Genomic DNA, 27,011 nt, shown 5'->3' on the forward strand with positions numbered 1-27,011 from the left:
AGCATCGGCAGCAGTGAAAGGAAAGTTCGGAACGGAACGTACGTTACGAGAAAACGTTGTTCGATCTGACAGGAACCGGTAAAGTGTGCAACATTTGTTTTTGGTTTGATTTTTGCTGCGGTTTATTTTATTTTTCTGTTTTCGTTCGGTTCGGTTTGATTTCTGGTGGAGAATTACATATTGAAAGTGAGTTTGGGTGAAAAACACGGGGGAGGGGGGGTTGGCGCTTTCCCATGAGTGGCAATGGGACGAACGTGCGTGGAAGGCGCGATCGTTCCAACAACGTACAGAAATCGACGGGCGGCGACCCACTGCGGATAATTCAAAACAAGCTCGAAATGTCACCTCGCAATTGGTAAGTGGTTCCACAGAAGGGACATGATTAGCTTTTTTTCAGGAAAATATTGAATATTGGAGCTGGTCTTGATAGGGAACGTGTCTACTTTTACCTCCATAATGTGGCTTTCCAGGAGTTGCATTACGTGTACGGTGTCAAGATGTGTAACGGTTTATCTTGTCACAAAAATAAGTGGAAAAACGAGATGTCACTGGGTGGATTATAAGATGTTTAGTATGTTGTGTCAATAGCAAAGAGGTTTGAGTACTAGCACACAAGAAACCGTTAAACGTAACGAGCTTGATTGTCGTAGGAAATGTATGATTCCGAATACGATTGAAGAAATTCGATATGAACTTTCATTCTCTCCTTTATTCCTGGGGACTCACCATGTAACGCACATCTAGCAGGCGGGAAATTGATCTACTTGTAAACAAAGCTGTACTAGCAGCGTAAGCGTCACAACCAATGTGCTACTGTTGCCTTCCTTCTGAATCAACACTTCCTATAAATCATCCCGTGTCATCGCCCGCTTGTCTATTTGCATATCTAACGAATATCGTGCTTCCGTACCGATCGTGCAAAGTGCTTCGGAACGCGATTTTAAACCGCCCGGTACGTCTCGCCAACAAAGTTCACCCGGAGCGCCGGAGCAACTTCGAAAGATGCCTTTTTATCGCGTGATTGCGAGTCATTCTTTCTGCGCTCAGGTTTCGCTTCTTCGTTCGTCTAACCGCCCGAGACCCGGATACCGGTGAGCGACGAGAGTGTGACAATTGGACCCGGTCCCCCGGTTAACGCCATCGCACACGCCATCTTCCGGGTGGGTCTCCGCTCTGCTGGGAAAGCGATGTTTAGATCCACATAAGGAAGCTTCCGGTCGAGAAAAGAAGCGCCCCTGAAACTCACGAGCAGACTGGCGACAATTGTGACTCTCCGTTTGGTGGTGGTCGTGAATGAATTCAATAGAATAATCGGATCTTGGAGTTTTCGTCGAGTTAACTTGAAGTTGGAGTGCCGCGTCGTCGTGACCCTTTACGGTTCTTGGCGGGGTTTTGATTAATGTTCCCTGCACGGTGTGGGTGAGTCCGCTAGGTCGCGAACTAGATGTATTTATGTTGAATGAAGCGGAAGTACCATTCTTGTAGGTAGCGCAAATCATCCAATTTATATTCTTCCGACGGGACAAGTCGGGTGATGCTTGCTGTTATAACTTTTCAACACATGTCACGGATTGCGTGTTGTGAGCTTTGTTCAATGACAATTTGAAATCATGTCCCATACATGAGACTCAGTACAAATGCTCACTTTATCTAATGTGTTTCCAAAAATAGGCCTTCAAAATATACCGTCTCATGAGCTTAGACTCAAAACATTATCAAGAGCTGCGCCTGGATGACGAAACCTTGAAGTTCAGTAAATTGAAGTCAATTAATCTCTTTAAAAGTCACCCTTCGGAAGGTGACTTCTGTTGAGGAAGGGTTTGATTTGCTCCTATCAAAGCGTACCAGCCCTACCGCTCCAGTTGCAGCCAATTATTGGAATGTGTTAATGACACGTGACGGTCACAATAATTATGGTAATGTTTATCGTCTCCCTCTCTTCAGCACGGGGAACTCACCCATGTCTGTATTAACATGATGTGGAGCTGAATGCTGAAAAGATACGCATCATATTTATTCCCTGCCTGTTGGAGTTCCCTCGCATCACATCTTCTCAAAGAGCTGCAACACGAGACTGGCACTGGCAGAGACAGCGGACAGTCTTGTCTTTCATCCACGGCAAGAGAACTCCATCGCTATGAAGTAAACGGCATTGTATTCTGATGCTGACTCGAGCTAATTTACACCTCGTTTAGCTTTGTGGATGTGAAGTTGTCCATCCCATTCAAGGGTGCTGTAGGGCGTTAAGTAGCTGCAATCAAGGGTGGAGCTGCATGGAGCTCGTTCGCACCCTCGCCACACGTGATAACCATCATGTTCTGGTCCTATCTTCATCATTAGCTCAGCAAACGCTGCGTGCAATGGTTCTTTTGGGACGGCACAGGCATCTACAGTTTGGTCTACAGTTTTGCAGATTGTAGGCAAATTTGTACCCTCAATTGCATCAGCGCGATGTTTTGTGGTGTTTGCGTAACTGCGTACGCAGCGACACGCATGACTTTAAGCGTCTGCTTGCGAGACTGTTGATTTATGGGTCATTCGTAATGTAGTTATCATAATTGGACACTTGTTCTTAGCCGGTGGGAGGCCTCATAAGACGCTTCAACTTCTTACCGCCATCAGTCGGCGCGATTGCCCATGGAAGTCTTGGAAGTCATTTGAACGTTATCATGCATTCTCAAGCAAGGAAAGCGCCGTGTTCTGTTTGTTTTCAAACCGAGCGAAAGATTCCATTTGTAATATGCATGAATTACAATAATTTCACACGTTCCTGTTTGTGCAAATATTATGCTCAACAAATTACAGGGCGCCGGTTCTGTGTGTGGCCCGCTTTTGCATACAGAAGCGAAGAAAAGCGGTACCTAAATTTTGCTCCCAATTCCAGGTAGCTATAATTTAGCACGTTTGCACTGTGATTATGGCGGATTTTCGGATGCTCCGTTTGGGCCCTCATTCTTGCGACTTGAGTTCTAAGCCGCCAACTCTTCCGGCATGTGCCAGATTTCCGCACTCTTGCGTTGTGGTTGAAATGGTTTTTCGCTTTGCAAATAATAGCAGTGATTACCAAATCAGCGAACTGATGTTTTACCCCCGGGTTTGGATGATGAAGACGGCCACACGGACGGTGTACGCAGCAAAGCCTCCAGGGCTTATGAAATGATGTCGGTCGCAAAACAAATGAAACGAAGATTTCGAAGATCCGGTCTGCCTGACAGTATCGAATTCTCATTAGATAGAGATCAGTTTTCTGATGAGGTTGGTTGGGTGAGTTCTTTTTTATTCCGTCCCCCCCTCTACTCTTAAAGCCTTAGAGCAACAAAGGCGAGCAGTTCTGGAAGATTTCACCTTCCACTGTAGAAACCGTAAATCTCAACTTTTATGGTACGGTGCTCTTATCAGCACGTGCAGTCATCGCACAGGTTCCGGAAAACCAACCCCGTTCGGGTTCGTTATGTAAGCCTTTAATTGGGAAGAATGTTTCATGTTACGAGCATTCCATGGACTGCTCTCGTTTGAGAAGAGCATCAGACATATTGGGAATTGGATTGTGGAATTATGGAAATGGATACTTTTTTTGGAATTGTGGTCTGCAGCTGGCCATCGTAACAGCTGGCAGATAACTCGAATGAATTCAGGAAGGAACTGATTTATATTTAGCAAACATTGGCCAACATTGGAGAGCGCATTCTTGGAGCATCGGACGAAACTTTTAATCTCCCTATGACGCATCCCGGACGTGTTTGTACAATTTCTCCTCAATTTAGACGAGCCAGCTGTGCAGTACTCCGAATAATGAACATCTTTAAGTACTGTGATGATTTACGCCGGTGAAAGGAAGCTAAAGCTAAATAAACAGTTTTGCGATATTAAGTTTGATCAATTCAAAACAACACGGCGCTTCTAATTAAGCTCCAGAAGCACACATCAGCAGTAGTAATCGGTTTCCTATATACACAGCAGCGAGCGATACTTCACCGGAATACCCACACGCGGTAACGGCGGATGCCCGTTTTGCGTTCAATTAATTAATCGTTTGTTTTACGAGAAATGCGCTCTTCCCCCGGGCAGGCAAAAGGCAGCTGTCCCGAGGCGCTAATAGTGAGTTGTTTTTTTTTTTGCTTCTACCGGTTCGCTGTTTGCTGTTTTTGGGTAGATTTGGGCTCATTAGCGTAACGGGGCATCTCGGGGGTGATTCGGGTGGACCCCGAGGCGGCCCGTAGCTTGCGGTGTACCGGGTGAATCGCTATCGACAGCAGGCAAGGCTGCTGAAGCGTTGCGTAATAATAGCCGCTCGTATAGAGATGTATCTCACCGAAGCATTAATAATCACACCTCATGCGCGTAACGCACCCAACTGCATGCGTGTTGCTGGCAAGGTGTTTTGGAGTGGGACTTTTCAGGGGGGCCGATATATTACGCTATCGGCCCGTCTGTTAATCCCGTCTCCAGCACGGGTTCCTCCGGACATTGAAGATGCCAAGCAGCGATGAGGAAGTTGTCCTTTTCTTTATTGCGGTCCGCGTTTAGCGTGCGACAGCGTCTTATGCTCTCAGGACCATAAACCACCTCCACCGCGTTTGTGTGTGGCGTCATATCTATTAATGATGTCGAGCCCGGTCGAGCAGCAGGTTGTGCGGATTCGCGCGAAGATTTGAGGGAAGCTGTTAAACTTTTTGACTGCCAGCGATTATCTAACCTTTGGCGTTGTTGGGCAGGCAGCCCTACAGTGCGATCTGTTTGGCTCGTCAACTTTATTTTTTTTTTGTGGAAAAGTTGCTGAACTTTCGACCGGTAATGCAGCAGGTAATGCTAATAGGATCTACCGTGGGAAATACTTTATACTAACTTTTGTTTTTACGGGGTGCTTTTCACTTTTTGGGACGCGCAAAATTCATTGCACATTGATGTAGGGGGACGGTAGAAGGAAGTTTTGGTTGGTGCTCATTTAGAATGGAGCATAACCACTTGTGGAGTGGCGCAGCGTGTGCGTCTGGAGCCAACTCCCGATACATACCAGACGGCAAGCGGTGTCACAAAACGCATTCCCATGAATTCGCACCTCGCATGTAATAAGTCGCGCGTTTAACATTCCACGCGCGCTAATGTATTCACGGAACGCGTGGATTGGAACTCGCGGATAAACAGGGGACGTTGCGCAGTCAATGCTGAAGAGTCAAAGTTGAATAAGCGACCGCACGGACCGCAGTTTGACGCAATGAGGGTGTTTTTACATCGTTCGTTTTAGTTTGACCGGGCCGAGGATTAATGGGTCTCGATGACAGCGCTTAAATTGCGCCCAAAATCACACTATTTTGCCATTAGGCATTGTGCGGGCACAGTGGCGAATTTGTTCCGCGCGGTGCTTCTGCGTTGTGAGAAAATGCGCCACAAAAAGCGTTACTATAATTACGACAATGTGGCATCAAAAGAATTGTTCCACCGAGCATCGATTTAGACGACGCACGGAAATGGTCCAAGCAGCCCGTGGACAATCGATTACATGTTTTTGTGATGACAAACCCTGTTTCCCAATTTATGAAGCAGGGTTAGTCATTTGCAGCACAAAATGCTGATCAATTCGATCGATTCCAGTCAGCAGCGTGTGCGTTCTGGAGCTGGATATTTCTTCGGGAGGAGCGTAACATAAAACAAAAATCAATTCATTGATTTAATTGGGCCCAATGGGGTAACACGGCCCGAGTTCACCAGGTGGCCACCAGTGGCAAATGGTTGAAAACCCTGTCGGGGAAAAAGGCTTTCGTGTGGGTGATGCATGTTTAACCTGGCGGGATAACCCTTGCCAGGTTGGGCGTCCGCATACTGGACGTACTAATTCCACGTGACAGCGATGGGGTTATTTAAATTTGTCCCGGCCCTCTCGCCAGCCTCCCCGGTTGTTTCGATCCGGGACGGTAAATTGTCGTCCGGAAATTGTGCGCGGCTGCGTGTACGCTAGGGCTAATAAATTTTACGTACTAATTACGACAATGGTGTCGATAGCATCGACGCTATGCCGTTGCTGATAGGAACGACACCACCTGTGTCTCTGAGTCGGTCAATCCTACCCATCCTGCATGAAGGTGTGCGTGAGTGGTGGCTAAATATTAGAAATTGATAGCACACACAATGGATAAGGGTGGAAAAAGTACATCAAAATTGAATTTCCTTGATTGTACCGTTGGATTAGATACGGAAATCAATAGCACTAACTTGGTGGTGGTGCATCGATGCGATCCTTGCTGCCCGATAGCGCCAGTTTTTAATTACCAGATTTCAATGCCAGAAACCGAACTGTGTTGCGTATTGATAAGGTTAATCTGGAATTAGCGTGGTTTACAGCGAGCGAGTTGGTTGTGAGCAGTGACATATTTACGTTATCGCGCGGAACATAAATACCGCAAATAGGACGATTCGAGCAATTAATGATTATCAATTGCTGTGAACTTTGGCAGATTATAACACGCTAGTTTGAAGATTTAAACAAAGATCTTTGGTACAATAAAGCAACACAGCTCAATTAAGGCATTCAGAGGAAGTTGGGGGCGATTTTAGCCGTAATTAATTATTTAATGATTCTTAGACATCGCATTGTGTTAGCTTTACACTCAATCAATTTCAACCTCACAATACCCCCCCGAACAACAGACTGCACAACGATTCAATTAAAAACAATAATAAAACCCAGAAAAAAACCGATTGCAATTTTAGCTACCAGATCGCAAAAAACCCGAACAAATTTCTCCTTCGTCGACACAGCCTGTGCGCGACTAATGCACTCGGCATTAAACGATTCATTGTTGGTCCGAACCCATTTCCAAACGATTATCATTTGTATGCATTTGGTGCAGGTACGTTGTCTTTAGGCAAGCCGTTCGCAGTATCGATGAACGCACTGCCGGTCGGCGATAAGTTGTCCGATATCATTGACGATGGGAATATGCCGCCGTCAGCGCTCATTTAACTGCTCTGCTGAAGCGAATAAGTGGTTGGAGCTTTCTTCACCCAAATGCAGTCATCAGTTCAGACAGGTCGTCATGAGAGATATGCAAAAACGAACATTTCATGAATTTCATTAAACATCTCACTTGAGACTAAGTTAGTTTAATCGTCTTTTACTATTAAGTTTAGGGTTTTTGCAACACTGATCATTCCAAACAATTATTGTGTAAAAGAGTTTATTTTATTTTATTCTATTCACCACCACCAACCACCCAGCATGATTTCTCAACAAAGGCCAACCGTGTGTGCCCTCTGTATCGTTGAACTAGAAACCTATTTTTTAAACTACCCAGCGTCCCAGTCCAACCCACCTCCCGGTCTGGAACAGGGAAAGTGAACGTCGGGAACCATGCTGGTCTGCTGAAAATGTATTTTTTGTTGCGTTTCCAGTTTTTGCTCTCGCATAATTGCTGAATGGGAGCTTGAAACCCATCCAACATACAATGGATTCCACTTCACTAAGGGGGGGGGGGGAGGGTTTTTGTAAATATTAAAAAAATCGTAAGGTTTCGTGCGTCAAGCGCGAGCAAAATTAGCAGGCAAACTGATGCGAACCCCGTACATCGTGCCAGCCGTGCTAGCGCGACCGGCAATTCAAGTGGAACGTTCTACCACGGACAGATACCCACCGTAGCCTGGTCTTTCTGGATGGGCAAATGTGGACTGACGGTTTCGCTTTTTGTTGGTATGGAAAATAAAAGCGTATTTAAACGGGCTGAGCTATTTAGCTAGATTTCCACGCACTTGCCGTTCTGTTGAGGTGGAATGGTTATGCTAGTGGGACGATGGACACAGGCTGAACCTGAACTAGAGCGTGATGGAATAGGCGAGAGCAGTCGGTGTCTGTTTGAAACTGAGAGTTTTATTGTTTTCTGATTTGTAATGTAATGTTTGATTGTAAGCTCGAAGAACTCGTAATGTTACTTCAAGTTGTTTAATTTTCTTGGGATAATTTATAACAAAGCTTTAGTATCTCAGAATACTTTGAATTAATTGGTGTTTAATTAAAAATAAATTGCTAGCCAAATTTATATGGCAAATATTTCGAATTCCACGCTACCTTACCAATATTTGAATTATCTTGGATGACTTATCACATCTGCAATTCTTTACGAATAACTATATTTCTAACCAAGTCACTGAGATGAGGCGATTTTAACAACTGATAATAATTCTTGCTACTAGCAACGAATGCCGAATAATCAAATGTTTTATATACTGTTCTTAGAAACTATGTTTAAGGCCTTTAATAGCGATATTTTGGATCAGTTTGAAGATGTACTATTTAACAGTCGCAGTAGTCTGGTAGTGACAGGTACTGGATCTTATAAATATTGAAGATCTGAAATCTCCCACAAAATAGTTGGATTAATGAAAGAAAAATTGATAAGAAGCGTGTGATTCTCATCGCCACCACTATTATGCTTCAACCATTCTCACCACCCAAAAACAAGAACAATAGCCCAGCCAACATCCCCATCCGCCTCTGCAATCCATAGTTATAAGTAAGTTTATAAAACAATCGAGCAATCCTTAGATAAGGAACATAACTGGGAGGAAATGCCCATAGCCATTCAATTTCGGCAAATTATGTCGACCATACGGCCCTGGGCCGTCATAATGGAATAAAATAAATAATATAAAAGTTTGTGATTCGTTGTAAGAAGTACTAAAATATTTAACGTTTTACATTGATTAGATTAAAAATGTTTTATTTGTTAAGAAAATGCTGAAATGAAAACCCAAAAAAAAGCCTCACTTTATTCGACAAAAGATGGAAAACTTTTTGATTCTCTTACTGATCATGTACACAGGTGTTGATATTTGCAATCTGCATCCAAATTACGATCACCGTCTTTGTTCCCCTTGCGCTCCAACGGTCTCTCAGCCAAAGCATGTTGCGTGTGTGTGTTTGTGTGTGCGACTCACTTACATACACGTACACATAGTGATATCTAATTCACTAAATATGCTCATTTAGTGGGTTTGGCATTGTGAGAGATGAGGAAAAACGCTTCAAACATTACTGTGCTGGCGGGTAGTATAGTGGTGAGAGAGAAATCAAGTCAAATAAATTGTTTCTATTATCTCGTTATGTAGATTTTATGCGCCGTCACTTACGGTACCACCCGCGTGTATGATGCGTTTCGGCCGGCTGTATTGACGTAGCGTTGCGAGCGTTTAGCACGGGTACGCGGGTCTTTGTAAATGGGTGGCTGTCTTGCAAGACGAGGGACGGGATGGAGCCGGGTGGGGAGCTTTCTTTCTCACGCCCACTACATCCACATTGGTGTCCATGACCGAACCACACCCGACCGCCACGCTAGTTCAGCACGTTACAGGCGTATGGAAAAACCCGAACCACTTATGCGCGCGATACCCATTATGCTCACTCATTTTGAGCTCTTTTTCCACGGTGGGGTGTTATTTTTCCTTTGATAATATGTTGTTTTTTGTGTGTGTGCTCCTGTTATGGTTAAAAGAGGATGATACGAGATGCGTACGCGTGTGTGTGTGTGTGTGTGTGTGTGTGCAACAAGTGCCAGTAGAAAGTGGAACCATTCGGTGGAAGTATTTGCATAATGCAGCAGCAAACTTGATGCTGACGGTGAGAGACACACTTTGAAAACCTCATTTCCCGATGATGTCCCCGTGGGAGGAAAATCTAATAGAATTGTTGTAGCGGGATAGTGATTTTCACGGTTGCGAGCACGTTCCTGCGTAAGGGAATTTGTGTTTTTTTTAACTTAGTTCGGCCCGCTGATAGAAAAATGTGCAACCAACGCGTCGGTCGATTGAGGTTAGGTGGAGCAAGTTTGCTAATTCAGCGCTACATAAAAGTTGATCCGCTGGATGCTGCTGGGGTTGTTGTTACTTAAACCGATTTACCCGGATGCTATCGAGCTTGCAACAGCTTAACTAACGAAGCTGCAGATTAATTTGTGTTTAACTAGTTTTGATGCTGCGAGTGGTGAAATGTTCCATCAAATTGTGTAATTTTGGAATAGTCTCTCTTTACGGTGACACAGGAAATGACTTATGCGGTTCATGAATTTCAGTTTGAAAACTAAAACTCTGCTGATTGCCAAAATGTGTCGCAAAAACATGGAAATGGAATTTTTAATATTTAATGTTTTCATTTGCGTTGATGTCCATTAAAAAGTTTGATTATTTTAATGAATTTTGTTAGTGTCATTAAGTATGTTATTTATAGATTACACACAATGAATGTGGGTAAATGTATTGGTAATTCGGACATCACTGACACGAGGACAAAAGAACATGCGCTATGTTAACATGCACTTTAAGTTGAACACATACATACAGGCACAGAATCGCGGTTGATCCTATTAGATTACACCCTGTCTAGAAGCGGCATGCAAAGGGCAAGTCACAGCGGCAACAGCGGCTAACCGTAGCAACGTGCACGGTCTCGTGCAGTCAAAGTCGACAATGTGCCAGCGCGCATATGTCCCTCTCGGCGGCTTAAGCCGTTTATCCTTCCGAACCCGAGACGGTGGACAGGGGTGCAGGTTTTTCTGGGCCCGCACCTGTTCCGATTCGGTCGTACGTTCTCAACATCTACCAGAGCTAGTGCGAAGGCGGCCGTGAGCAGTTGACGTTTGCTAAACGCGTCCATACGCTTTTTTTTTGGTTTTGCTTCAACAGGAATATGGCATACAATGGACTATCGCAGCATGTGGACTTCAGCAGATTGCCGAGCCCGAACGAGCGGTTCGAGCTGCTGGACCTGATCGGCGAGGGCACCTACGGTGAGGTCTACAGTGCGAAGGACAAACACACCGGACGGAAGTATGCGGTCAAGGTAAGGTCGTAAACGATGAAAAGTGGCTGTGCAGTGCTGATAGTTCTTACCCCAAAAATATCTGTGCAAAAGGTGACAAGAGAATAATAATTAATTCCAAAATGGTATCATTACACCGTGAAATGTAAAATGGGAGGAAAGTTTAGTGAGAAACCCTGTAACGATGTGTCGCGACATCCCTACACGGGCTGGACAGTAATTACGACCTCAATCAATGCATGGTGCTCAGTAACGCTGCTAATGACCAGATGGACGTAACACTTGGCGATTACGCGATTCGTTGTGGATAGGGTTTTTTAAATCAGTTACGACCCTTGCTTAAAACTAACAAAAACTATTAAAGTATTGTTGTTTTTTTGTATCTTCTTTCAACGCCGCGAAGATTATCTTGGCCTTGCAAGAGGAGCTGAAGTGTTTGCCGGTTTATTGATCCGGCGTCTGTGAGAGGATCGCTTTGACGTAATTATACACATCCGATTCGTCTAGTACCACGGTGGGCATGTTTTTCCACGTACAATTGCAATTGACTTCCGCAGATCCAGTGGAAGGTCTAACGCCCTTTTTTCGCTCCTCTTTCAGCTGCATGTGTGGTAGCTAGAGAGAGGTGGTCGCACTGTGAACATTGGCATTACATGATGTTGGCCTTTCGGTGAGACTTTTGCATACGGTTCGTGGTTCCGATTGCAGCCCGTTGTAAAACGGTTGTGTGAACGGAAAAACGGAAAGCAATCAACACTCGTCGATCGTTGGACCAAGCGGAAGAGTTCCGGGGAGCCCAGCGCAACACCCGCGCAAAACAATGGCCGCTGGGGAGATGTAAAACATCTTGCGGAGGGTTTTTTTTTGTTGTGCTGATATTGTACACCTTTAAACGTACGCACTATGCGTGGCGTTTAAACGGTTTTACCGCGGCAACGTTATATTCTGCGTGCCTTTGTATGCTTTATACACGTTTTTCGGTTGCTTTGCTTCACTTCTCCGTTACATGTTTGCCAACACAGCACTAATCGGAAGTGCTGATGGGCGGCGTTGGATTAGACGTGAAATCGAGATTTTCCGTCGATATGTCGAGACGGTTCATCGTCTTTCGTGCAAGAGATTGGTATATTTAGTGTGTAGTTTGGGAAAGGTTTTTTTGTTGCCCGGTTGTTCTCGGGCCTTGTGAGGCCTTTCAAATAGAGGAGTTTATTCGGGGAGAAGCCTTAGAAGCGAGTTCATTGCGATTGGGTCGGCGTAGAAATTGATTTTTCACCTGTGACGAGTTCAACACGTGACGGTCGTCGAAGCGTCAAAGCTTAAAACGCATGATGTTGTGCACGTTGTCCACAAAGTACCTTTGGTAAAATAGTTTCCACAATGTCACTAGTGTTTGGGTGAATGTGATTCAGAATCATGATTCTAAAAGATTCCTTGTATCGGATGAATGACTCTGAGGGTGTCTGAAACTCTATGTCTATGTCATATTCGAATGTCTGAAGAGTTGTCTATATTTCCAAAGATACAAGAATCTTGAAGAATTTACGATTTCTAAGGATACTTGGATTTATAAGCGCTCCTAATGATAATTATCTAATAAACTTTCGGGAGTCGAATTATTGGTCGAATAATTAATTGTACGACCTTGCAACACACTAGATGACACACTAGATGTAAAATTTGTGTAGTATTGTTTTTTATGTGAAAAAAATGAACTTTTATTATATTTCATAGTCTCTTTAGTGAAAAAGTTAATTGATTTTATTTTTCTGATTTGCGAAAGTTTTCTCTGCTTCATCTCATGATATGAATCTGATGCTCCATATATCACATTGTTAGAAGATTCACATGAGTATGTTGGAGCCTTTACTATATGGCAGCGCACTAGATGAGGGTGCAGACCTTGCAAGGCCAGCCAGTCAAATTTCCGAAAGGTTCAATTAGATCCAATCTTCTCATCATCGCCATCAGTATTACTATGATTATACTCTCCCGCTGGCTGAAGAGCTGGCCGTGATCAATGCTTTTCGGCTTTTGCTGGGTTTGGGGAAAAAAATGTAAAAGGGTGATTGTACTGGTTTTTTTTCTCTCTTTCTCCTTCCCAACTACAACCATCGGTTAGTTTAATTTTCATTTCTACTGTGCGTAAAACCGGTTTCACTAAATTATCTACACGATTTGGGTGTTGGAGGCACGTCTCTATAGGAGAGATTTGATGGTGTGAGCGGAGTTTTTTTTTGCTTAATCTTTAATCTATTCCATTCTTTCTTGTTTGCCAGATCTTGGAGAGCATCGCGGATAATATCGAGGAGATCGAGGAGGAGTATCTGGTGCTGCGCGATCTCTCGAAGCATCCCAACATACCCGACTTTGCCGGGCTGTTCCTGAAGCGTGGCACCACCGTCGAGGATGACCAGCTGTGGTTCGTGCTGGAGGTAAGCGGTTAAGCACAGCCCAACTTCCCATACGTGCCGGATCATAAGTTTGCGCCTAAGCGATGTGTGGCTTCATGTGGCTAGCAAAGCGCAACAGGATGGCCCCCGTATTGGGATCAGTAGAGTGTTTGTCACTGTACCGTGGGGGGGCCGTGACCGAGAAATGGTTGTTGCGCCCCTTTCGCGCCACCCCGGGTGGAGGGCCAAAATGAGAGAAAATTATGATGTTTGGATGCTAATGTCCGGGGTCTCGGCAACGCGCGCGCTGGTAAAAGTACGTGTTTTTGGACGGATGAAAGTCGTCATCCAAAACGGCACGAATGTCGGAAGGAAGGAGCAAAACGAAGACGATGAAAAAGGGTGCGGCTGAAGGAGAAGACGAACCGGTGGCCGTTGGTGGCCCACGTGACCATGAACTTCCGCCATTGAATTGTTGTTGGGGTGTTTTGGTGCGTAGATCGGAAGTGTCGGACATTATTCATCAGGTGGTTAAAGATTTCATTACACACCGTCAAGCCGATGTCGGACATGCGATGATGGCGACGCCGGTGAGGGTTGTGGGTGCCCAGGGAAAGCGATGTATTTCGGCCCAAAAAGTAAACATTTACGCCAGAAAACAGGAAAGATTGGGCACTGCACTGTGAGGGAAAAAGCGAAACTCGAAACACAGGGTGTAGACGATAGGGTGTAGAGAGCGACCTGAAGACGTTAGTGAGCGTTTGCCCGGGGCTGATAGTGTTGTCGAGATAAGAAGGCGGGAGGGGGGAAGGGGAAAATTATTATGCATCTCGGCCGTGATGGGTGAGCATGTTTTGTGCAGTGTTCCGTTTTGCTTGTTCCGTGCGACGGGCTCGAGTAATAATAATAATAATAACAACACACAGAAAAGGAAAAACACACGCACCCCCGGCCTTCGGATGTTCGGCAGACGAGCAAAAGGTTCAGTCCGGTTCAGCCGGTCAGTCGATGAAAAGCGATTCGGCGTGGTGGATCGGGCACTTTACCGAGCCGTGTGCGGGGGCGCGTGTGTGTGTGCGTGTAGAGGACCGTGTCCGTTGGTGACTTGTCGCAGCAACGTGCAGCACGGTAGCACAGTGGCAGTTTACAGTGCGACATTCCGGCGTTGCACGCGCGTGTAGGGCCGGCTATTTACGGCCATCGATACGGGGTGTGCAACGATCGCGTCACCGGTTACGCGGGTGACTAATTGCTTTACAGGACTGTGACACGGACTCGGACGATGATTGTGATTGTGATTATCATACGGAAGGTACGGGATGACTCGATGGGACGCGACAGAAAGACTTGCGACCGATACGGTACGATGACGGGGAAAGGACGGACCGATCCATTGGTGGGTGTCATTCGGAAGTGTTGCCATACTGGGAAGCGTTGTTGGAGTTGTTTTGCATGTTTTGGGTCGATTGATGAGTTTGGTAGCAGGAACTTTAATTTTTGGGTAAAGTTTTAGGTGTAAGTTACAGGTCCGCCAAACGGGCTTTGCCATAAAGTGCACAATAAACTCGTCTGCGTTGTAAAAGACGGGCATGACTTTCTTCGCAGCAAAAGTGAAGACATGCTGGATGTGATTTATAGTGGTGATATTCCCTTGCGGTGAAACAAGGTCAAGTTGCGCTTAGCAAAATCAGTGTAAAACAAACGTCAGTTATCGTTTATGGCCAGCCCCGTCCTTAACAAGTTGTATTTTTTTTCGGGAACTCGTAAACGTTTCACTTTTCGTACCATTTTTGGCGAAGATAACCATCGCACTTTTTGTCGCAACCTTGAAACAATTTCAACTCCCGGCCGCCCGGAGTCTCCGGAGGCCGCTGGGAGCCGCGTGTCCATGCTGTGGGGCCAACTTGGTCGAAAAACCGCTGCTAGGGCAATCGAAAACTAAGACTGAAAGCTCGCGTCGGTGCGAGTACTTTCGTTTTTTCTTCAGACATTTGGACCATCGCCGTTGGTGCTTTGAGGAGCACTTTTTGGGCACTGAAGTTATCTCGCGCACTTCATCTGCCGGGCGTTTTCACCCGCCTTTTGGCGTGGAAAGAAAGTTCAAATTAAAGCAACACTTTTGGTCGGTTCGCTTTCTGGTGGACGGACGGAGATATTTGCAGCCGAACGCTCGTGCTTTGACGTCTCGTGCATCGAGGTTCATCGTTTTTACCCTTCATCTTGGCCTCCCGGGGGCCAATGATGCTACGTGCGAAATTTGAGACGCTTATTTATTTTTGCAGCAGTATGCCGTATTTGGCAAACGAGGTCCGTACCTTCGCCGACGCGTCCTAATCCTTCCATCCGAACACTTATTACCTTCAGGGCTAGAGCTGAGAAGACAAGACAAGACAAGAGTGGTTGATTTCATCGATTATAAATTCCGTAAAGACAGTTTTTTGGCCACGGTGCAGACTTTAGAGGATGGTGCGTATGAAAGAGTTGGACAACATGGAGGACGGAATGGTAAGCGATAAATCGAAGGCGACGTATAAAAATGAAACTGATATCCGCCCGGCGGGTCCATGGCGAGCGAGAAAGGAGGTTGCCTATAAAAGCCCACAACTACGCACCGGGCCGTGGTGTGGAATGAAAGTGGAAGTGACAAGACATTTTTTTTTTGGAACAGGTCTTTCTTTTAAAGCGGCTTGCGTTCTTTTAACCACCGGGCTGTTTGTAACGCAATGGGTGAAAAAATGGGACAAATCCTACTCCAAAAAGGCGCTGTGACACGGCGAGTTCAATGCACTCACACACGCCGGGAGTGCATTTGTTCGCGCACGTGTCGAAAGATTATTTTTGGGCCCGATCGCTTTCACCCAATTCGCCCATTAAGTTGCGGCTTTAAATAGGGAGCAGAAAAATTGGACAACTGAAGGAGATAAACACACCGAGCGGGATGTCTCCACAAAAACATTTGTGGGTTTTTAAGCAATTTATTTTCATATTAACGGTATCTTGCTTTCTCGTGGTGCGGAGATATGTTTGGGGCGAAATTTCTCTACATATTGATATGCGCTATCACCCCGGGTTCCACTCTACACGCTTCCTGCTGATAACAAACAATTAATCGATTTAACTTTGCAGCAAACATGTGTAAATGGGGAGCCAAAAAAACAAAACAAACTTTCCCGGTTGCGGAAGAGCGTTTAGTTCAAGTCAAATTAATTTGCAAACATTTTCCAAAATTTCTACACACCGCACATTCGATTAAATGCCGTCGGTGCAAATGGCCGGGAAGGATGTTCCGAAGGAAGGTGGTGGGCAAATGTTTACGGTTTCAATAACCGCGAATTGGAGCGATACGGAGGCCTGATGTCAGGGAAGCATCGAACCATCATGCCCCATGGTAGCGTTTATTTGCTTGTTGACATAACTTATTGCATACCCACGGCGCGCGCGCCGCGATGATTGTTTCGAGCTAAAGTCCATCCGATTTTCAGATCCAATCGCGTCGGTGGTCGGTGGCGGACAAGATAGTGTGCAATAAATTTCCTACCCTTTCTCACGCATTGTCACGAACTCTTGGGGTTTTGCCCGTCCGGCTCGGGGCAGGATTGTGGCCAGTGGACAGGTCTTCACACACGCCTGGAGGCGAAGCTGGGCGGTAGTCACTAAACAAACACCTCAGCTGGAAATGCGCAAAGTGGATATGATGAACGGTCGCATAACAGTCTTATACGGTCCATTATTTGCTATTGCTGTTGCTCCCTTTTTTCCTACCATGGATCTTGATTGCATCAGTAAGCCGTACACACGGCGGAAGCGCTTGCTGGACATCTGGAGACACCGCGCGGCAGCAGGGTGCACTGAGCTGAGGGTGACTTCAAATCGATGACCCGCAATAGTCACACCATGTTTCGGGCTCCTGCGTGGGATTTCCTATCGCAAACACAGCAGAACCACTATTGTATGAAAATTAAAATGGCCGAATTACTTCGAAGTAATAATGACATTATTATACCCGGTCGGTGGAATTATTTGGTGCTTGGCGAAGAAATGCACCGTAAATTTTCCCCAATTTCGCATGAATGGCCGTTGCGCAACTTGTAGCACCCCGGTAGCGTGACTCGTCTGGTGGAGCCATATCGGACATAGTAGTGGGTGCCGGGTGGGTTGCAAAATTAATTTTCCGCATGGGCTGCTTGCCTTCCTCGTGAGCATGATTGCATAGAGCGCTATTTAAACGGACAGTTTGCTGTGTTCGTTATTCTTTCAGCTATGCACTGGAGGCTCCGTGACGGATCTGGTTCAAGGTCTGCGCAGTCGCGGATCACGCCTGTCCAACAATCAGATCGCGTACATACTGCGGGAAACGGTACAGGCGCTAGTGTTTCTGCACGAAAACCACTGCATGCATCGGGACATCAAGGGCCACAACATACTGCTGACGGAGACGGGCCATGTGAAGCTGGTAGACTTCGGTGTGAGTTCGCATCTTGCTGCGACGATGGCACGGCGTAATACAAGCGTCGGCACACCGTACTGGATGGCACCGGAAGTGATCGCTTGCGAACAGCAGCTAGACCAATCGTATGACTCCCGGTGTGATGTGTGGTCGGTCGGAATCACGGCAATCGAGCTGGCGGAAGGTGATCCGCCACTGTGCGAACTCCATCCGATGCGGGCTCTGTTTCAGATCCCTCGTAACCCACCACCGAAACTAGCCCATCCGGAACAGTACTCGTCGATGCTGTCCGACTTTATCTCGGAGTGTCTCGTGAAGGATCTAGAGCAGCGCCCGTTCTCCAAGGAATTAATCACCCATCCGTTCCTGAAGAGCGTTGGTCCGTATGTGGATCAGATACGGCAAGATCTGCGGTCGGAGATTGCGCGCCAGCGGGAGGATGGTCGGGCACCGAGTCAAGCGATAGCTACCACCAAGTACGGCAAGCTGAAGTCGGACCGTAAATCGAAGCCACAGAAAATGTACATGGACGACCTAGCGGCGTTGGATGTGCTGACGGAGGATGCAATTGTGGAGCAGCTGCAGAAGCGCTACGAAACGAATCAGATCTACACCTATATAGGGGATATATTGATCGCGGTCAATCCCTTCAGCCAGGTGGGTCTGTATACAACACAGCATCAGCGCAAGTATACCGGACAGGCGCGATCGGACAATCCACCTCACATCTTCGCAATAGCGGATGCCGCTCACCAGGCGTTAGTGCATCAGCGCCAAAACCAGGCGATCGTGATATCAGGCGAGAGTGGGTCCGGTAAGACGGAGAGCGCCAACTTATTGCTGAAGCAGCTCGTTTACCTCGGCAAAGCGGTTACCAAGAACTTGGAGGAGCGTATCCTGCAAGTCAACCCAATCATGGAAGCATTCGGAAATGCGCGAACCGGTATCAACGCCAACAGCTCTCGGTTCGGTAAATATCTGGAGCTGACAATGGCCCGAAGCGGCAAGGTGAATGGAGCACGCATCTTCGTCTATCTGCTGGAGCAGAGTCGTGTCGTGAAGCAGGCTGAAGGAGAAGGCAACTTCCACGTATTTTACTACATGTACGACGGGTTGCAGGCTGTGGGACGGCTGGAGGAGTACTATCTGCACCCATCGTACCGGAAGACTCACCGTTATCTACAGGAGACGGTAACGCTGCCGAAAACGAACGTGGATCGGTGGAAGCAGCTGTTGGCGAGCTTCCGTGTGTTGGGTTTCAAGGACGACGAGGTGGATATGGTGAACCGGGTGTTGGCCGCCATACTGAACCTCGGTGATATTGAGTTTGGCGAGATGGATGCCAACGACAATACGGACAGTCGGGCGCGAGTCATCGATGTGGCTCCCATGCACCGGGTGTCGAAGTTGCTTGGCGTTGATTCGGCCGATCTGCTGGAGGCGCTCTCGTCCAACTCGGTCGTAACTCGGGGCGAGACGATCACGCGACACAATAACGTGGCGGAAGCTTGTACGGCCCGTGATGCTATGGCGAAAGGATTATACGGTCGATTGTTTGATTGGATGGTCAATCAGATCAATCTGCTGCTGGTGCCCAACAGAAATAGCAGCAGGTATGATAAGGATCTTGTTTTTTTTTTGTGTAAACCTGATGTGATCTGCAATTAATTTTGATTATATTTTCCCACAGCCCGGAACAGTTAGCAATTGGTTTGTTGGATATTTTTGGGTTCGAAAACTTCAGCAAGAACTCCTTTGAGCAACTGTGCATTAATATCGCCAATGAACAGATACAGTACTACTTCAATCAGCACATTTTTACTTGGGAGCAACAGGTGAGCTTCATCGCTAACTCCGCAATGTGGGGGCTTGAAGGTACTGATTGAAACTTTGAAACTTCAGGAATACATGGCAGAGGGTATACCGGTGGACTTGGTGGAGTTTGCCGATAATCGTCCCGTGCTGGATATGTTGCTGAGCCGACCGCTAGGACTGCTGGCGTTGCTGGACGAGGAGTCACGTTTTCCGCGCTCAACGGATCGATCATTGATTGGTAGGTTGATCGTGACTTGTAAAAAAATGAGAATTGCGAGATCTCAAAGTTATTAAATCTGATCGACAGAAAAATTCCACAACAACGTGAAGTCCAAGTTCTACCAGCGTCCCAAATCCGATGCCGTCTGCTTCGCCATCCACCACTTTGCCGGCCGGGTGGTATATCAGGCGGACGGATTCCTGGAGAAGAATCGCAACTTCCTCCCGGCGGAGATCATACAGCTGATACGGCAAAGCCAGTACGACATGATACGCTTCCTGTTCCAGTGTCCGATCACAAAGACGGGCAACCTGTACTCGGCGATTCAGGACACCGGTTCGCGCCAGAATGTGCCGAGCTTCATCAAGGTGGACACGAAGGAGAAGTTCAACTCGCGCGGGCTGGCATCGCAGTCCCGGGCCCAGCAAACGGTGGCCACCTACTTCCGGTACTCGCTGATGGATCTGTTGCAAAAGATGGTTACCGGTACGCCGCAGTTCATACGCTGCATCAAACCGAACGAACAGAAGGCCGCCAAATCGTTTGATGCGGCGAAGGTGTTGAAGCAGCTGCGATATACCGGCGTGCTGGAGACGATCCGGATACGGCAGCATGGGTTCAGCCATCGATTTACGTTCGCGGACTTCTTGCGAAAGTAAGATACTGGTAGAACGTGTTTCATTTATGACAGTACTAACAGTTTTTGCGTAACTTCCACACAGGTACTGCTTCCTGGCGTACAGTTTCGAGGAACGTGTCGTGTCGAACCGGGAATCCTGTCGCTTGCTGTTGGTGCGCCTAAAGATGGACGGATGGGCACTGGGCAAGTCGAAGGTGTTCCTCAAGTACTATCACGTGGAATATCTGTCAAAGTTGTACGAGGAACATGTACGTGTTGGGGAGGGAGTTTTGGGGAACGATTCGTTTCCGAAGACGTTTAATTGGGCATGTATTTTCAACCGTAGGTACGAAAGATAATTTTGGTGCAGGCTTGTGTAAGACGTTGGCTAGCAAAGGCTCAGTACAAGCGAGAGAAGCAACGCGTCGCGCTGAGTGCAGTCACGTTGCAGAAGCACGTCCGTGGATGGTTAACGCGACGCCGGATGCGAATACTGAAGGAGAAACAGGAGCGAGAGCGGGAACGTTTGGAGCAGGAAAGGCTCGAAAAGGAACGTTTGGCAAAGGAGAAGAAGAACAACGGTACGTTTCGTGCTGTTTTGTACATCCTAGGTGAGAATCGTGTCATACTAAACGGCCCCCCTTTTTTTTGGTCTGGTTTGTTGCAGAGCAAAACAAGGCCAAACAGGCACTGGCGAAGGCGAAGCTCATACATCAGCTGTCGAACCACCAGCTGGAGGCGAAACACATCCACGAGAAGCGCGGCGTGGACATGAACAACAAGGAAAACGAGCGGGCCGCCATCGTCATCCAGAGCTACTATCGCGGGTACACCATCCGGAAGATGCGCATGACGCCGGAAATCGAAGCGAAAACGAAATACATCCTGGGCATCGCGAAGAACCGCGTGGAAGCGCAACGGATGATGCAGAAGGAGGGCTTCACGAAGGAGGACGCGGCCCGTATCATACAGCGCTACTACCGCACCCAGAAGAGCAAACATCACAGCAACAATCGGGATGCGATGGCGGCAGCGGTGGCAGCGGCGGCGGCGTCGGCAGCACCCCGGAAGGGACCGGCACCGCAGCCACAGCCGAAACCGCTCACCACGAAGGACCAGCAGATGGATCTGATCGCGTTCTCGCAGAACGTGCACCTGCTCAACCAGGAGGTGCACAAGAACCTGCGCGTGAACAAGGCGGGCGTACCGCTGGAAGCGATCGAGAAGCTGCCGAACGATTACCGGCGGCCACCTGGGTTCGTGCTGGTGCCGGGACTGCTTGGTACCGTACCGGGCGGTGACTGTGCGAAGTATAGCTCGCTGCGCAGCATGGACTGTGACCACGAGATGACCAAGGAACTGATACAAAGGTAACGTCCGGGCCCCCGGGGCCGTGCGATAGTGACTCAATATTCTCTTTCGTGTATTCCTGCTGCTGACGATTAAAAACACAGAAGTCCACCGCCCGCAGCAGACTTTGACGACATCTCCCCGTGGGATATGCCGTTCTACGAGGTGGAACGCAACCTGCGCTCGCAAAGGTTGTTGCATATGTTGCTAATGCTTCTGCTAGCGTTTTCGTTGTGCAGTTGGTTTATGATCTGGATGTACGGCTGAGGGAAGAATGCGAGGGAATTGAGAGAGAGAGAAAGAGAGAATAGAATGAAAGGGAATCCCTGTGAGTGTGCCGAACGTTGTTTTTGCGTTGTTGATGTTCACTGAAATGGCTTGCCTGGGCGTAGCTGTGTGATGTCGCATAAGTAGAATGCCAAAACGTTGCTTTTTTTCTTGTACTTTAGTTCCAATCGAAGTATCTCTGTCTTTATGATGATTGTGGCGAATTTCCGTAGGCGTTCTCCAAGTATTGCTAGCGGCATTAAGTTTTAAAAAAGTTTTTATTTGAACGTACAAAAATGTTTGTTGCACCCTAATTATAGAATTGTTTGAAAACTTACACTTTTAGGCAGCGAAATATGCAGCAACCGCCACAGCGCATTGACATCAACCGGAACGACATCCTAGGTGAGCGCAAGATGGAGCTAGGCGATCGTAAACAGCAGCTCTCCAGCAACTGGCACCAGGCATTCCAGGTGACGGACGGAACGCCACAGGACAAGTTCAAGGGTCTTGCAAGGTAAATATTGGTGCAATTGAATTGTTTTACGAACTGAATTAATCTGTTCTCTCTATACTCTCTACCTCTACCATGCTGCTTTTAAACATGCTCCAGAGCCCAACTGGGATTGATGAGCAAGATTGCCCAGTTCGATAGAAATAATAATAACTAACGATAAGAACACTTGTTATTTGAAGTTTCCGCACCTTTACTAATCTATTCTAACCGTTTGTTTCCTATAACTAACCTTCTAACGCCGTTATCCCTCTGCCAAAGTCCTCTTAAGAACAAACGAGCACTAGCGACTAATGGTGATGTGCGCGAGTCTGCCTTCGTCCCCAAGAATCGATCATTTCTCTATAGCAAATAGACGATGATAGAATGATTCTTTCAGGTAATATTGTATAGCGACGCATATTAACTATAAAACTGTACTGGCTTTTGGTGTCCTTGCATTAGATGTTACCATTTATTCGTGGAAAAGCTTTTTGTTTTGGGTAAATAATTGGTGTACTGTGCTTTTAAATCTGTCATAACATTTGTTGATTAAATCATTGTCGTTGTTGTTATTTCATGTGACATTAATGTGGAATCCAGTTGAATTAAATTAAATTGTTGCGTTTATTCTTTTCCACCAGATCTCCTCAAAATCAAAACGAGCCGGCCCATATACGCAGCATTCCAGCGTTCAGCTATCTCAATCCGAACAACCAGCAGATCCTACGCTACTCACCAAACCAACAGCGCGACCCATCCGGCGAACCCACCAATCCACCCCATTCGAGCCCGGTTCGCCAGTCGCCGGTTGAGCCGGCACGTGAACCATCCACGCCACCGTCCCGGCTCGGGCTGCTCGGTCTCGGTGGTGGTGGTGGGGCGGCCGGCAAGAAGGCGGCCAAAGCAGAGCTGAAAGCGCGCGAGAAGGAAAACAAGGAGCGCAAAAAGCGCGAAAAGAAGGCCAAAAAGGAGAAGGAAAAGGCGGCCGCTAATGGACTCACGCCATCGTCCACCTCGTCGTCGGGTGGGTCCGCCCTGTCGAGCGGTGCCTCTTCCGGCGAGAAGCAGCGCAAGGAACCGGCCGGCAGGAAGAAGCGTTCCGATCAATCGTCGAAAGATTCGCAACCGGTAAGCCGGTTTGCGGGCGTGGACGACCAATCGCTGCACGAGTATCATCAGCAGCAGCTCCAGCAGCAACAGCAGCAGCTGCAACAAGTACCGCAAAAGCGCTTGATAGAGCATCACGAGTATCAGAATATTTCGGAGGAAACGAAAATCGATAGTAAGAGTCCGGTGATGCGAATGTTCGGTGATACGAACTTCCTGGTGAACCATCGGCGCAAGGCGGCTGAGCAGAAGCAGCAACAACTGGCACAGCTGCAGCAGGTCCAGCAATACCAGAAGCAACAGCTACAGCAGCAGCAAAAAGCTCGCCAGCAGCAGCAACAACAACAGCATCACCATCAACATCTTCCACAAAACAACGAACGATCTGGCTGGCGTCAGCCGGAGCTGAACTGTGGGCAGGGCGTTTGCGAGCTGTTGAACGGTGTGTACCGGTTCAGCCCGCACGTTACCTCCTTCGCCCAGATGGATTCCAAAAGCGCGGGCAGCCTGTCGGACGACCGGTCCACGCTGGACAAGGATTACCAAAACTTCAATGTTTCCAAGTACCTGAACATCGACGTGAAGGGCCCGGTTCATCACCAGCGCGAGCGGGCTCGGGACAGCGGTGTCCACGAGCGGGACGTTAGCTCGAACAGTTCCAGCCTGAGCACGGGCAGCAGCGGCATGAACTCGCTAAATTCGTTCGATTCCGTTGAGCAGGCTATCATCTTCCAGAAGGACCGGAACGCCGACTCGTACCTCGGTCCGTTCAACTTCCGCCAGCTGCTCCGGCCAACGCAGGGCCCGACCGAGTCGCTCCGCAAGCGAAAGGGCATTAATCCACCGTCACCACCGCCACCGCAGCGGGGCAAAAGTTAAGCGAAGCCAACCGTCACAGCTCGGTCCCGGGGTCCCCGTCCATCGCCGCGAGTTTGACCGGGCCCGAGTGAAGCAGATTGCCTACATTTGGGCGGCAAAGCCGTAAGTGAAATGCAACGAACCAAAGAACCAAAACGAGAGCCAGCTCCAGAGCTCGGTGTAGTGAGCTTTTGCCGGGTGTGGGAGATTCCGGATATCCGGCTGCCTCGTTACTTTATACGGTAGTTAAGCAACGCCCTCCCCCCAGAAGGAGTTAGATTGTGCTGCCTTTCGGCAAGCACCACAAACCACGGGCTGCATGTTCGAATAATGCGAAGCAAAAGTTTGACTATCGATTTGTGGTCCACCGACATGGAAAGCAATTACTTGGCGGTCTAGACGACTTTTACCATAGTTTAAAGACGACCGTAAATTCCTCAACAATACGAAGGAAACATTACGCCAGGGTATCGCAAAGAATAGCAATCCATCCACGAAAAGCAACAGTTTCTTCACGCGATTTGCCCTTGCGGAAAGGTAATTTATTTATCGCACGTTACCCGCAACCTTATCTGTTCCCGTTTCCAGTCACTTGATTATTCGTGCTAAAGAATCCACCAGACTGGAGCGGGAAAAAAGAATAAAATTACATTTACGAATAAGCAATTTGAAACTCTCTGTTGGACCACACTGGAACAAACATTGCGCTGAGAGAATTTGCGCGAACTGAAGGCATGCACCGCACCGAACGGAAAAGATGTAAAGCGAACCACAAAAGCAAAGCAAAGCAAAACCGAAACCGTTTCACTCAATTGAGTAAGCGGCGGCTCGGACCGTGGTTGAAAGTTGGTTAAGTTAGCAGATAGTCGATAACAGTACAATTCAATGAGGTAGAAAGAAGATAAATTTTTGGACGATAGAACAAAAAAAAAAGAATACGGGGCGTAAAAATGAGGTGAAAGTTTAATGGTTCGATCAAATTTATAATGATGTCTGTACGAATCGTTTCCCTTTAGGGATGAGCATGAATTCAGTTTGATGAATTACGTTACGGGATTTATACGGTTTTGAACTGTTTAGCGTTTAGATACTAGGCAATAGGTTTGGTTTTGAAAATAAAGGCAATATTAATAATTGTTATAAAAATTTGTGTTCAGTAAATTTTTTTGTTTGAAAGAAAAACAAAATTATCGATATTCCCCATTACAGGGTCTCGCAGTAGACAGAGTATAACAATATAACAATATAAATGAAAAGATTGGTAGTGAAGCACTAAACCAAATTTACCGAATCGGTAACCCATAGTTTAATAAATGCATCGACCATGCGTTTTGCTTATTTTTGCTGTTTTTTTATTTTAAACACAGTATTTTACGAAATTGTAAACAAATGTTGTGAAGAATAAGAATCAATTTACTTTGTTTAATAATAAAAAATCTTTGTACATTGTTGCCATCAAAGTTATCTGCACCAATAACATCAATTTTTATCTCAACTCTTGAACCCGCCGATATGTAAGCCGTCGGTCAATGTTATATTCAATAAATTGTAAACCACTTCTATATACAGTTTTATCAATTAAATAATATATTTGTGTTTAACTCCTATTAAACTTCCGGTTTTTCGCCAAAGTTCGGTCGATTGAGTAAGTTTGGTTCATCATAGCCTATTTATTGTAAAACCCTGTAAAATATAAAACTTTTAACAAATGGTGTATTGTTATACGTTTGAAAATTATGTTTTATGTTTAATGATGAATAAAAAATAGTAATAAATAAATAATTGCACGTGATTTCTATTAAATTTAATTGTCAAAAATCTCTTTTCATACCACGCCTATAGCGAACCCTGTATTATTCCGAACGTCTGGTTTATCTTAATCCACAGTTTCTCATTTGCAAATGTATCGATGTAAGGTAAATGAATAAAAGAAAACAGACCCGATCCATTACAGTGCAAGCAGTGACCACTAATGCAGCGAAAGCATTGTTGTGTCGGTTTAATAAATCGTGACAATTCTGATTGCAAAGTTACGTATCAACGGAATAATGGAAAAGGGATGCAGTTGCACATTTGCCCTGCACCGTGCGTGCCTGAAGGAATCCCTGGCTCGCCTCCCCTAAACGAAACAACATGTTTTCTAACGCAAATGGAAAGAAAATAACTGTTGGTACGGGTGCGTTTGATGCTTTTACAGTGTCTGGGGCTGAGAAATTGGTGAAGTCTGCCCGTCCACTACATCGGCCAGGAACGGGGGATAATTTATTGTACACGAATGTAAAATTTATGACTGCTGCTATTGTGCATAATTAATGGTCCGTCCGTCATACTTTTGCAGCCGCGTCCGATGGCAGCGGTACTGAGCTTGTTCGATGGTCGTTACCATTAATGGAGGAGCGAACAGTGCCGTTGGTGGGGGTACGGACCGGGGGTGGAAACGAAGGGGTTGGTAGGAAATGAGAAAAGCGCTCGTACAATCCTGTCGGCGAGCAGGGGAAGGGACCGAGTTTGCGATAGTGTATCGGGAAAAGTTTCCATCCCCGGGCATCGACGTTGCGCAGCGATGCATCGCGGAGTGTGAATCCTTATAATCCTTCTGGTACCGCGCTCAACCAAGCGGATGCTTCCACGAACGTCA

The 27,011-nt window shown here is 46.8% G+C and overlaps 1 protein-coding gene across 1 annotated transcript; it reads left to right on the top strand.

Moving 5' to 3' along the window:
• The first annotated feature begins 233 nt into the window (after positions 1 to 233).
• Positions 234 to 25,281, top strand: LOC128303459 (myosin-IIIb-like). The gene is made up of 13 exons (XM_053040422.1): positions 234 to 355; positions 10,669 to 10,825; positions 13,081 to 13,236; positions 17,453 to 19,254; positions 19,332 to 19,476; positions 19,544 to 19,694; positions 19,764 to 20,331; positions 20,399 to 20,564; positions 20,642 to 20,876; positions 20,963 to 21,665; positions 21,750 to 21,836; positions 22,259 to 22,429; positions 23,050 to 25,281. Exons 1-13 carry the CDS (start codon positions 234 to 236, stop codon positions 24,392 to 24,394), a joined length of 5,808 nt encoding a protein of 1,935 aa, XP_052896382.1. The 3' UTR covers positions 24,395 to 25,281.
• The last annotated feature ends 1,730 nt before the right edge of the window (positions 25,282 to 27,011 follow it).

The sequence above is a fragment of the Anopheles moucheti genome, chromosome 2 (assembly GCF_943734755.1).
Source record: "Anopheles moucheti chromosome 2, idAnoMoucSN_F20_07, whole genome shotgun sequence".
Taxonomy (NCBI): domain Eukaryota; kingdom Metazoa; phylum Arthropoda; class Insecta; order Diptera; family Culicidae; genus Anopheles; species Anopheles moucheti.